General features: G+C 42.6%; 1 protein-coding gene across 8 annotated transcripts in view; it reads left to right on the top strand.

Moving 5' to 3' along the window:
• Nucleotides 1–13847, top strand: part of FAM135B (family with sequence similarity 135 member B) — a 360972-nt gene that overhangs the window by 315979 nt on the left and 31146 nt on the right. For all 8 annotated transcript variants that reach the window (XM_017852949.1, XM_017852948.1, XM_017852947.1 and 5 more), the window contains one exon: nucleotides 4924–5078. In XM_017852949.1, coding sequence (XP_017708438.1) covers nucleotides 4924–5078 — 155 coding nt within the window. The remainder of the gene's footprint in view (nucleotides 1–4923; nucleotides 5079–13847) is intronic.

Below are 13847 nucleotides of genomic sequence, written 5' to 3'. Positions count from 1 at the left end.
TTTCAGGAGACTCTTTCCCTACGTGCCGTACACAATAGCCCAACTAAAATCCAAGGATTCTGCCTGAATGCTCAGAATGGGAGTGTCTCTGCCTACTGTGCAAACAACTGGCTTCCAAGCAAACCCTGCTCCCTCAGAGTGTCATTTAGATAGATAAGGAAGTGACCATGTGCTGAACAGGGGCCATGAATGGAGCATGCACGCTCAGACACAGGTGTGCAAGGCTGACCTATGCAGGGTGCATTCCAGGCTAGTCTCTCTGCCCTTATGTGGCTTCTGCCATGGGTGGGATGGGGGAGGAGGAGGTAGGGAGTGGAATTGGAGGTGACAGTTTGAGAAGGCAAAGGCAGAGTTCAGATTCCTGTTTGGATCCTCTTGATGAGAAGGAATGAGGATTTCTTATTTAATTAATGCTACTGTTAGTTGCTAATGTATTTATTTACTCAACTCCCTTTCTCCTTCCCTTCCTCCCTCCCTCTGCATAATTATTCATCATCCTTTATATCCAGGAACTGATCTGGGGACTTTCCATACAGTGAATTTAAAAGCAACCAAGGTAGACAAGGTCTCTGCCCTCACTGGACAGAGAAGACAATAAATAAATTTGCAAATAAGCAAGAAAATTTAAGATGGGGCTAAAGAACCGGGTAATAGAAAGTTCCTGATTTGACCTAATAGGACCAGTGGCTCTCCAAAGTAGGGTGTTAAAGGAGAACAGTTCAGAGAAGGTGACATTTACACTAAGGTCTGAGGGTGGGAAGGAGCCCAGGAGGACAGTGCATTACAGGCGGAGGTAACAGCCAGTGCAAAGGCCCTGAGGACCAGACACAGGCTGAATGCTGTACCAAAGATCTAGGAGAACGTCAGTGGGACTGGAGGGCAGTGTGTGAAGAGGAAGGTGGAGGAGTTACAGTGATGGCAGAGGTGGGGGTCATTCAGAGCCTTGGAGAGTCAGAAATTAAGATTCACTCCCAGTTTTGCTAATAATAAACTCAACTCCAACTCCAACTCCACATTCTCCCTGTAGTTTGCTTAACTCAGAAAGAAACTAGTTTTTCCCTTTAATTATTGTTCAAATAGTGTTGCCTTTTAATTGACCTTTCTTAGCCTATCCCTCTTTATTCTCCACAGAACCCCGTAAAACACATACACATGAACATGCATGCGTGCATGCAGCAATAACATTCCCACATATGCACCCGTGCATACACCCAGCTACACTCATATGCACACACATGCACGCCTCCGCCTCTATAAGCATAGATGTGTCCATGTAAACACAAGCGCACATGCATACACTCACACCATGGGCCGACACCCATTAACCAAGCACGCCTGCATACCACACACTGTGAAGACACCCACTCGTCACTCCAGCAGGCTCCCTGCCTGGTCAGAATGAGGCTGTGGCCTTTCTTGGCCTATTGGTCTTCACTGCTTCCTCATTGCCCACGTAGGGTCCAGACTCTAAAAAGGTGCTCAGGACCTTCCTGCTGCAGCGCCAGCCGTCGGAACCACTCTTGCAGAGCTCCCTTGTTCCCTGCATACGCCGTGTTGATTAATTTTATTGATTTAACAGGTATAGTCAAAATGCTGTTCGCTGTGTGGGAGGCATTGTCTAAGGCACTTGGGATATACATCAGTGAGCAAAACAGCATGTGTTGGAAGACAGGTGCTAAACAACAGGCATTATGAATCAGTCAGTTATGCAGCATGATAGAAGGTGATAGGCATTGTAAAAACACAGAGCAGGGGGAGTGGACATCACAGCTGCCTTTGGTTGGGCTGAGTGGGGTGGATTGTGGTGTTTCCTAACTGTGATCTTTGCCATGGAGGAGAGCACCCCTGCCTGGAACACTTCTCCCCCAACTTGCTTCAGTCAGTTAGCACCTGGTCATTTCTGTTACCAGGATCTGTTTTCATCAGTGTTCTCCAGAGAGACAGAACCCATAGGATATACATGAGAGAGAGAGATGACAAGAAATATATTAGGACAATTGACTCACTTTATTGCGGAGACCAAGAAGTCCCGCAATGGGCCTTCTATAAGCTGGAGGACCAAGGCAGCTGGGAGCGTGGCTCAAGCCAGGTTAGAATTCCTCAGAACCAAGGAAGCTGATGGTGGCCAAAGCCTGGGAGCACATGGGGTGCAGAGAGTGCTGTTGAGAGTCCCAGAGTCCAAGAGCTGTAGAACCTGGAGTTCTGACATCTAAGGGCAGGGGAAGAGCATTCCAGACCCAAGGGAGAGTGAGAGATGAATTTGTCTTTCCTCTGCTTTTTGTTCCATCCAGGATCCAGCTAATTGGATGGTGCCATCCACATTAAGGGTAGATCTTCCCCACTCAGTCCCACAATTTGCACGCCAGTCTCCTCTGGAGACACCCTCACAGACATTCCTGGGGCAGCCCAGTCATTCTAATCCACGCTAAACCACCTAGGTTTCCCTTCCAGCAGAAGCATTGAGAATAATCCATGCAATGTTTGACAATGTATAGTGCTATATGGGGATCACATAATCCAATCAAGGTGACATCCAAAATCAACCAACATGAATCCATCCCTTGTCAACTTGGCACCCATTCGCATTTCTTAAAACATATTTAATCTTCAAATAAAGATAGTGGGCTGGGTGCGGTGGCTCATGCCTGTAATCCCAGTACTTTGGGAGGCCGAGGCAGGTGGATCACCTGAGGTCGGGGATTTGAGACCAGCCTGACCGACATGGAGAAACTAAAAATGCAAAATTAACCAGGCATGGTGGTTCCTGCCTGTAATCTTAGCTACTTGGGAGCCTAAGGCAGGAGAATCTCTTGAACCCGGGAGGTGGAGGTTGCAGTGAGCCAGGATTGTGCCATTGCACTCCAGCCTGGGCAACAAGAGCAAAACTCTGTCTCATAAAAAAAAAAAAAAAAAAAAAAAAAAAAAAAAAAAAAAAAAAAAAAAAAGATAGTAACACTGTCATAGTTACATCTAGCATGACACAACTATTCTGCAACTTCCTCCAGACGGCCACATTGCACTGGCTGTGCGTCAAGTTTAAGGATGGCAGGGAAGCTTCTCCTGTGAGGCCTGCTCAGCAAAACCTTGCAGTTGCCTATGGTTGGGCTTGAGAGGTCATGCACAGGATTTTGGCCTAGAACCAGACTCCTCAGATGCCTGCAATCAGAGATAGGCACTGATTCCTGTGTACCCTTTAGCATGTTCAGTCAGCTTTTTAACACTTGCTAGGCCTTGTTTTAGGTACTTGGTCACATTCTCGAAAGCCCTATGCTCAAGAAGCTGCATTTCCCTAGATCACAGCCTGCATAACGTAACTTAGACCTGACTCTCCCACACCTGTCCTGCTATATTTTAATTATTTGCTTAATCACTTGTTTTTTTCATGACTGTTAGCTTGTTCGACCTAAAATCAAGCTGCAATCCTCTAGGTATACTTCCTAGCCCATGCACACCATCCTAAGTCCACTGGTATTCAACATATTTTCTAATAAAACCAAAAGTGGGCCAGAAATTCCAGATTCAGAGGGTGGTAAAAAGTGCAGAATTGACTGTGATAAAATTCCATTTTAACACTCAGATAAGAATATTTAAAGAGTTAAATATGCTGAGAAGAATATGTAAAGAGTTACATATTCAGAGAAGAACATTTAAAGAGTTAAATATTCTGAGAATTCACAGAGTTATGAAGTTGTAGCAGCCTTCAGGGCTTTGAGGAAGAGAAAATAACCCTTCCTCTCTATTGTGGTGGGTTAACATCCAATTAAAAATGAGAAGGAAACAAAATATACATATTTAATATGTATAGTAAATAGATATGTATATGAAATCATACTTAATATGTAAATTCAATATGTATATTGTATGAACTATATATACATATTATATATGTCTATACATTTATCTTCATTGCACCTGTTCCTGAGAATGCTGAGTTTGAAAATTTGCTTTGAGTCTGTGCAGTTTCACAGCTATAAAGCCCTTTCTACAGGGAGCTGGTCTACAAGGCTGGGAAGTAAGAAGGGAGCTTCCAGAGGCCGAGCTGCTCCACAGGAGTGATAGACAGACACACGGAAACTAGCTCTGCAAACTCAAGTCTTCCCAAAACTCATAGACTCTGTAAGGCTCCTTCTTCCCTTGGGGGAAGAGTGATTGAGTTGGCATGGAAAATAATGATGAAATGTTCATGCTTTTTTCCTTTATAGAGTAAAAATACACTCTCCCTCTTCTGTAGAAACTTGATGAGAAGGGAATACACACTTTCTACCACCCCAGCCTTTGAATTAGGAATGGTGATTATTCCAAACTCTGGAATTGAATTCCTGTTGGTGGAAGGATATATATGTCAGAAAGAAAGAATATGGGACATATTTTTTTTCATCTTACGGGGGAAACCAAAATATATGGCTCTTGATCTAGGGAAATTTATACCTTCATCCAGGATGCCATTGTCCATGTAATAATCAATAAAAATGGTATTTTAGATAGGTTTTAATTCAAATATGCCAAAATATGACCAGATCCTAAGTCATCTAAGGAGTAAGAAAAGAGTAAAAGATACGTAGATTTATATTTTTTCAAAATGCTAATTTAAAATTTCTAAATTTCTAGTCATTTAAAAACTCAGTTTGCTTTCCACTAATGTGGTATTTATTATATTTCACTAAAATGGTCTATGATAAATACCCTTGTGTTTCTGCTAATCCTATAATCCATGGCCTTTCACTTCAACACCTCAGTCAGTTCCAAAACAAAGCAGACTATGGCTCTGGGGGCTGAGTAGGTGGGTGGAAGAAAAGGATGATGGGCAGACAATTGCCAGAGTCGGCTGAGAACTGAGTATTTTCCTGGGATTAGGAAGAGGGGGTAACAGTTTGGAAACCTTTCACTCTTCCCCGGGTGCTTACCCTGCCATGTGCTCCCCAGGATACAGACGCACAGCCAGCTATCCCTGGACATCCGGAACTCAGAGTACCTCACCAGCATGCCTCCGCTGCCTGCAGAGTGCCTGGACATCGATGGTGATTGGAACACCCTGCCAGTGATCTTTGAGGACAGATACGTGGACTGCCCTGCGACAGGTTTGTCTGTTTTGTTTTGGAAAGACTCAGGAATAAGGCTTTCCAGTGAGATTCTGACAGTGGCCCAGTTTGTTTATGTCCCAGCGAAAGTGACACCAAATTAATGAACGATTGTGTCAGTTCGTAGAGAGGAAACAAGCTAATGGTTTGAAATGACTTTGTTTCTGTGAAATGGACAAACCAATCTAACAAAATAACAATGAAACACTTCCTCCCTGACTCCTTCTGGAGTGGAATTATATGTAGTGTGTTTTCACCTGCAAAATAGGAACCACAGCCTGCCCATCCCCACACCAGAGTGACATGAAAATCAGATGAAGATTCTTTCTTATCTCAAATGTGCCATTCAAATAAATATGATTTCCAGGTGAACTTTAAAGACATTGAGCCAAAGACTGGGCTCAGTGGCTCGTGCCTGTAATCCCAGCACTTTGGGAGGCCGAGGTGGGCAGATCAACTGAGGTCAGGAGTTCAAACAGCCTGGCCAAAATGGCAAAACCCCATCTCTACTAAAAATACAAAAATTAGCTAGGTGTGGTGGCAGACGCTTGTAATCCCAGGTACTTGGGAGGCTGAGGCAGGAGAATCGCTTGAACCCAAGAGGCAGAGATTGCAGTGAGCCGAGATCGCACCACTACATTCCAGCCTGGGTGACAGAGCAAGCCCCCAAAAATAAAAAAAATAAAATAAAAAATAAAGGCATTGGCCACTTGGGCCACTGTCTGTGTGGCGTTGGCACATTATCATCTTGTCTGCCTGGGTGATTTTTCTCCAGGTATTTTGATTTCCCCCATAGTCTACAGCTGTGCCCATTAGGTGAATTGGTGTGTATACATCATCCTGGTCAGAGTGAGTGGGTATGTGTGAGTGCACCCTGAGATGGGATGGTGTCTTGTCCAGGGCTGAGTCCTGCAATGGGATGGTATCTTGTCTAAGCTGATTTGTTTTCCTGAGCCACCAGGAAAGGGTAAAGTATGGAAGCACTCAGCGAGCTACTGTATTTCTGACTGATCGTGAACTACAGGTTGGCAGGAGGTGCTCCTTACAGTTTCACTTTGCAGACATTTATTCTTTGATCTAACCCACCACCACTACAACTGCTGTCACTCGAGTCACCAAATACTGGGCAAATCATTATTTGTTTTTATTAATTGTTCTTAAATGTATGTATAGCTCAGATTTACTTCAGGGTTTAATATTAGAAGTGTTTTAAGTCTTTAAATTTAATGATGGTTTTGGGATCAGAAATATGCCATAGGAACTTAACTCTTGTTTATATCAATTAGCCTATGGTAAAACTGCTTCTGTTACACATCCCTTTAATTGTATTATAGGTCAATGTTTCCAGCAACCTACTGATGATGTTAAATGAGGACTTACTGTATATGGTTTAATAGATGAATGATTCATTTCAGGGAGAAAAGATCACATGTTTGTGTGTATTGTTTCTGTATATGTATCCGGAGTGCAATCTGTTTTGCTGCTGTCACACAGAGTTTGTTAATGGACTTAGAGGTCAGGAGGGAAGTGCCCTGGGCAAGAGGTCAAGGTTCATTTCTTGTCCTGACTCACATGGCCCTGCTCCTGGAAACCCAACAAGCTAAATCGTCCTGTGCTCCCTTCAAGGATCAGAAAAACATCAGGCTCTATGCTGGAGGTTTTAGATGCTTTACCTCTTTAATCCTGTAAACAAACTCACAAGCTCAGTGCCACAGAGAGAATCTGAGGCACTAAGTATAAGAATTTATTAAAGATCACAAGGTTTATTAAAGCCAATGTTAAAAGCCAACTCACTCTGATTCCAAAGTCCGTGCTCTGCCTCGCTGTCTGTGCAAGGAGTTTTAAATCATCATGTTTAAGTGCCCATCATTTAAAGGATGCTTTAAAATGGCTAAATTTCAAAGATTCTGCTACCTGAGACTTGTAGGATATTTTAAAAATCCAAGAGACTTCCAAGGGCAGTGCAACCTTGCAAACAACGGTTATTTGGTTCTCAGTTATACCCTGACATCTAGTGTCAGCACAGCGTATGGCAGTTATAAAGTGTACAGGCCAGAGAGCCTCCAAACCAACTGGTCAAAACAAGTTTAAAATATGACACCGAGACGTTTTCTTCTGTGGGGTGTGTGTGTGTGTGCATGTATGTATGTGTGTTTGCATATATATGTATGTGTATGTATGCATATGTAGGTATGCATATATACTAATATGTAAGTGCATCTTCATCAGAGTTATATGATTTAACTACAGAGAATCTGAACTGTTGGAGAAGAAATTTAAATTAATCGCCCACTATCAGAACCTCTAGTATTATCATTATTAGGTTTTGTTGCAGATTGTCTTCCAGTCTTTTTTTCTGCACGTATTAACATACATTCTTGTGAATATGAATCTTAGTCCCTCAACTCACAGGTGCAGTTATATCACATACCTCTATTTTTTAAATAAATGCATTCCCTTGGCTGGTCACAGTGGCTCACACCTGTAATCCCAGCGCCTTGGGAGGCTGAGGCAGGTGGATCACCTGAGGTCGGGAGTTTGAGACCAGCCTGACTAACATGAAGAAACTCCATCTCTACTAAAAATACAAGATTAGCTGGGTGTGGTGGCACATGCCTGTAATCCCAGCTACTCGGGAGGCTGAGGCAGGAGAATTGCTTGAACCTGGGAGGCGGAGGTTGTGGTAAGCCAAGATTGCGCCATTGCATTCCAGCCTGGGCAACAAGAGTGAAACTCCGCCTCAAAAAAAAAAAAAAAAAAAAAAAAAAATCAATTAAATAAATAAATAAATTCATTCCCTCTCTGTGCCTCCATCCTGCAACATCAGCTGGAAAATCAACCTCAGTCTTTCTGGGGCTTCTCTGCCCATTCTTTTCTCACTACCTCTCATGTCAGTGCCCTGGAGTCAAACAGCAACAAGACATGGTTGGGGGAAGTCTGTCCAAACCTGCACGTTGCTCTAACCCATTGGTTATCCATATTTATGTTGTGAATCCCGAAAACCTGAGATAGGTCTCAACCACAAGGTTGAGGACACAGGCCCATAACACAGCCTCAGGAGGTCCTGATGACATGTAACCAAGGTGGTCAGAGCACAGCTTGGTTTTATGCATTTTAGGGAGACATGGGACGTCAATCAAGATATGTAAGGTGAACACTGGTTTGGTCTTGAAAGGCAGGACAATTCGAAGCTGGGAGGGGGCTTTCAGGTCATACGTAGATAAGAGACAGATGGTTGCATTCTTTAGAGTGTTCTGATTAGCCTTTCCAAAGGAGGTAATCAGATATGCATTTATCTCAGTGAGCAAAGGGGTAGCTTTGAATAGAATGGGAGGCAGGTTTGCCTTAAGCAGTTCCTAGTTTGGCTTTTCTCTTTAGCTTAGTGATTTTGGGGGCCTCAAGATATTTTCCTTGCACAATGTCATATTTTAGGATCAGCCTCTCCTTGCAGCTTCTGTGTTGAGCTTGAGGCTGGGACTCCTGCACAGTGCAGGTGCACTCATCTTCCTGGAGGAACAAAGGCAGTCACTCTCAGAGGCGGATCTCTCTCCTCCAGTCTTCTCTCCATGGACCTCTGACCTGAGCCTTCTGTATCCCCCATACTACATTTACAGAAATATCTGTACCCCCACTCCAAACTGGAAGCTTCTCTTGAACTCCTTGATCTCTCACAAAGTATTCTGATGATTCTTTAACCCCAGATCAAAAGCATGAGTGATAAAGAACTATTTTCTCTTTCCTCAAGAACCCAATGACCTTAATATTTATGCCTTGCCGTGACGTTATCAGATACGATTATATTCCATTCGTCCAGTGTACGGGAAAAAGGGAAATAAAAGATTTCCATTTCTACGTGAAAATAATAGCATTTGCTGGGCACGGCGGCTCACACCTGTAGTCCAAACTTCTCGAGAGACTGAGATGGGAGGTTTGCTTAAGCCCAGGGGTTAGAGGCTACAGTGAGCTATGACTGTGCCTCCTGTCATTGCACTCCAGCCTGGGTGACAGGTGACACCCTGTCTCTAAAAAGAAAAAAACAACTAACGAAAGCCATAATAGCATTTCTTCATGGTCTGTGACAGTACCATGGTGTATTAGTATATTCTCACATTGCTGATAAAGACATACCCGACACTGGGTAACTTACAAAGAAACAGACATTTAATGGACTCACAGTTCCACGTGGCTAGGGAGGCATCATGTGGTGGAAGGTGAAAGGCACGTCTTAAATGGCAGCAGGCAAAGAGAGAATGAGAGCCAAGCGAAAGGGTTTTCCCCTCATGAAACCATCAGATCTTGTGAGATGTATTCACTAGCACGAGAACAGATGGGGGAAGCTGCCCCCATGATTCAATTATGTCCCACCAGGTCCCTCCCACAACATCTGGGAATTACAGGAGCTACAATTCAACATAAGATTTGGGTGGGGACACAGCCAAACCATACCACATGGCCTAAACCATATCACATGGCCTAAACATATGCCAGGTGCCAGACACTCTGCAAAATCTGTCTTTGTCTCTGCTCCCCCAACACCCACACCATGCCTCTCTATTCTAAGACAATTGGGAGGTTCGCCTAAAACCTGAAGAGTTGGCCAGATTGTCAGATTGTCTGGTTTTGAGTCTTTCCCCCTAACGATTATTAACTGTGTGAAATTAGGCAAAAGGAAATAGAATTTCTCCTCCATAGGATTGCTGTGACTAGTGGATTGATCAGTCCATAAAACACTTAAAAGAGCAACTGGCATAAAGGCATTCTGAATGCATGTTAACTAACGCTGTTCATTAGTATTTGACTCTAAATCCATTCTCTTTCAATTAGATCCTTTGCTACTTTCATTTTTCTATAATTACAATAGTGAAACTATTTATTTGCTATTTTGGCAACTGACCGACTTCCTGCACTTTCTGTTTCCTGTCTTAACTGTCCGTGATGAATTTGATACATTTTTTTTTTAATTCCAAGAATCTATGACCTGTGGTATAAAGACCAGATGACTCATTTATACAAGGCATTCAAGTTCATCTATGGGGTGGGTTCTCTCTCTCTGTCTGACTTCACACCCCCAACACCTCACTCTTGTTCCATCCACATGGGAATGAACCAAACCTGGAGCAGAGTGTGCCCAGCCTTCTGGGCCTTTGCCCATGCTGTTCCCTGTGCTTAGTGTGGCTCATTCCCTCCTTTTCTGAAGAAGTTCATTTCATATTCCCCAGCAGTCCCATTCTTTTTTTATTTTTTAAAGACTTTTTAAAAGAGCATTTCAGGTTCCCAGTAAAGGAAAATAAAGAGGAAGATACAGAGATTTCCTACATACCTCCTGCGCCCTCACATGCATAGCCTTCTTCACTATCAACATCTCCCACCTGAGAGTTGCCTTTGTTATAGCAGATGAACCTCTATTGACACGTCATTATCACTCAAAGTTCCTAGTTTGCATGAGGGTTCCTTCTTCATGTTGCACATTCTATGGGTTTGGACAGACGTATAATGAGTGATGTGCATCCATTCTTATAGTACAATACACAGTAGTTCCATCGCTCAAAAAATCCTCAGTTCTTAGCCTATTTATCCTGCCTTCTCCCCAGTGCCTGGCAACCACTAGTCTTTTTACTATCTTCATTGTTTTGCCATAGTGCACATTATTTTGGCAGAAGAGATAGCTGTATCTGTGTATATTTCCCAACATTTTGCAAATCCCTTAAAGGCAGAGCCTGGTTCACTATTATGACTAGTACTCACTTTCCCTCCTTCTAAGCCACTGCCTAGGATAGGGATTTTTCACATAGAATATGTCAAAGTACTGTTTGTGGGACTAAATGATATTGAAGCAACATTTTTTCAAGCCAATGCAAACAATAATGAGCATATTATTATTTGTTTTGTTGGATTTCTGTTCTATTCTCAATTCATCACCTATGTACTAGCCATGATGCTAGCCTTGGGGCTATAGAAATTCACGAAACACCACCTCTTCTCTCTAGGCTTGACAACAGATGCACAAACAGATCATAGTATGGCAATAGGATATATCACACTGCATGTATCTAGAAGGGAGGCTCGGAATTTGTTAGAGGACGTCTAACTTGTGGTAGGTTGTGGGAAGGTTATCGTAGAGAGGGGGAAATTTGTTCACAGTTGCTCAAGATGCAAAGAATGTGCCCTGGTAAGGAAGAGATCCATTATTTCCTTGCTGCAATCATAAACTCCATTCCAAGGCATCATGTCTTAATGCTCCCTGCAGTCTGTAAGCAGTGTCTCAGTGGTTTACTTCATGATCACATTCAATAGTGACTACATTGATTTAACTTCTACTAAGACCATGTGGAGGATTTAAACTTTTTAAAGAAAATAAAAATCCAGTCCTTTTTTTTTGTTTGTATATGTAAATTGAATAACATGTCACACGACTGTTTCATGAGAGCCATGATACAGACAGACATGAGAGGTTATTGTTTTTGTCCAGTTACGAATTCTTAGAAGGGAGGGAGGCAGAGAGAGAGTAAGGGGGAGAGAAGAAAGGAAAGAAGAGATGAGAGATTGAGAGAGAGAATGACTTACCTAAATAAAAATAGGAAAAGATCATCTTTGGCTCCCCACCATCTGATTATGAAGATCACAATGATTCCGGGAGCTTTCCTGTGGTCTGAATGCCACAAAGGAGAGTTTCTCTTAATAGAATTCAAGCTCGGCAGTACTTTTCTGAGAAAGTAGAAATCTGTCTTCCCTAGGTGTGACATCATCTTGTATTATAACTCTACTTTGACTTATGACTATAGAGCATGAAGTTTACTTTGAATCTTCCCATTGTAGAGTTGAGGAAAGTGACCTCTAATAGGATAAGAGCTTATTTAAGTTCCATAGTTGTCCAAGGTCTTGTCGCTGGGTAAATGGCAATGTCAGAATTTTCTGACAAAATCAGGCTTTTCTGGCTCTAAAGCTGTCTTTTACTCTGTAAATATTGTGCATAAGATGGAGAAATGCTTTAATATTTACAAGTGGGGATGATTACACATACTTTGATAAGTTAAAAGTAAAAGGATGACAGGTTTTGATAGCTTTTTGTTTGTGCGGTGTCGTTCTGACACTAACTACCCAGAGGTCGAACTTCACCATCTAAGGGCAGAATCCTCGATGAACTTTACCTTTAAACAGCAGACACCAGGCCGGGCGCAGTGGCTCACGCCTGTAATCCCAGCACTTTGGGAGGCTGAGGCAGGTGGATTGCCTGAGCTCAGGAGTTTGAGACCAGCCTGGGCAACATAGTGAAACCCCATCTCCACTAAAATACAAAAAAAAACCACCAAAAATTAGCCAGGCATAGTGACATGTGCTTGTAATCCCAGCTACTTGGGAGGCTGAGACAGGAGAATCACTTGAATCTGGGAGGTGAAGATTGCAGTGAGCTGAAATGGAGACACTGCACTCCAGCCTGGGCCAGAGCAAGACTCCATCTCAAAAGAAAAAGTAAATAAATAAATAAATAAATAAATAAATAAATAAAACCAGACATCAGCTCAGGAGTTCCCAGGCCACCCATATTCTGAACAACTGGCTGCAAATTGTGGGTTTCCATAACCCCTCAGGTTCAATAATTTGTTAGAATGACTCCTAGAACTCAGGAAAGCATCATACATATAATTGCATTTTTATTATAAAAGATACAACATCCAGTTAAAAAGGAGATCCATAGGATGAGGTCTGAGGGCCCTGAGAGATAAACATTCTGTGTCCTCGGGAGGCACCCTCCGGGCACACCGGTCTGTGTCATCACCAGAGACACTCACCTAAGCCTCAGAATTCAGAGTTTTTATCGGGGGTTCATTGTGACCAAAATCAATCTCCAGGTCACTCTTTCCCAGAAATCAGGCTGGTATTACTTGACTGAATGTCTTAACTCTCTAGTCACATGATTGGTCTTTCCAGCATGGCCAACCTCTATCCTGAACTAACTTATTAGCATAAAGTGTTTAGGGATTCATCATGAGTCCCTGGTTAGCAAACATTATCAAGACCCCATAAATAACAAAGACACTATTATCATTTGAGAAATTCTAAGACTCTAGAGACTATTTCTTAAGAATTAGGAATGAAAAAAAGCCAAATTCTTTTTTTTTTTTTTTAAATTATACTTTAAGTTCTAGGGTACATGTGCACAATGTGCAGGTTTGTTACATATGTATACCTGTGCCATGTTGGTGTGCTGCACCCATTAACTCATCGCTTATGTTAGGCATATCTCCTAATGCTATCCCTCCCCCTCCCACCACCCTATGACAGGCCCTAGTGTGTGATGTTCCCCACCATGTGTCCAAGTGTTCTCATTGTTCATTTCGCACCTATGAGTGAGAACATGCAGTGTTTGGTTTTCTGTCCTTGTGATAGTTTGCTCAGAATGATGGTTTCCAGCTTCATCCATGTCCCTACAAAGGACATGTACTCATCCACTTTTATGTCTGCATAGTATTCCATGTTGTATATGTGCCACATTTTCTTAATCCAGTCTATCACTCATGGACATTTGGGTTGGTTCCAAGTCTTTGCTATTGTGAATAGTGCTGCAATAAACATATGTGTGCATGTGTCTTTATAGCAGCATGATTTATAATCCTTTGGGTATATACCCAGTAGTGGGATGGCTGGGTCAAATGGTATTTCTAGTTCTAGATCCTTGAGGAATTGCCACACTGTCTTCCACAATGGTTGAACTAGTTTACAATCCCACCAACAGTGTAAAAGTGTTCCTATTTCTCCACATCCTCTCCA

The sequence above is a fragment of the Rhinopithecus bieti genome, unplaced genomic scaffold, assembly GCF_001698545.2.
Source record: "Rhinopithecus bieti isolate Rb0 unplaced genomic scaffold, ASM169854v2 scaffold_34489, whole genome shotgun sequence".
Taxonomy (NCBI): Eukaryota; Metazoa; Chordata; class Mammalia; order Primates; family Cercopithecidae; genus Rhinopithecus; species Rhinopithecus bieti.
Note: the sequence above shows the minus strand (reverse complement) of the source record. Positions and strands in the feature narration are given on the sequence as shown.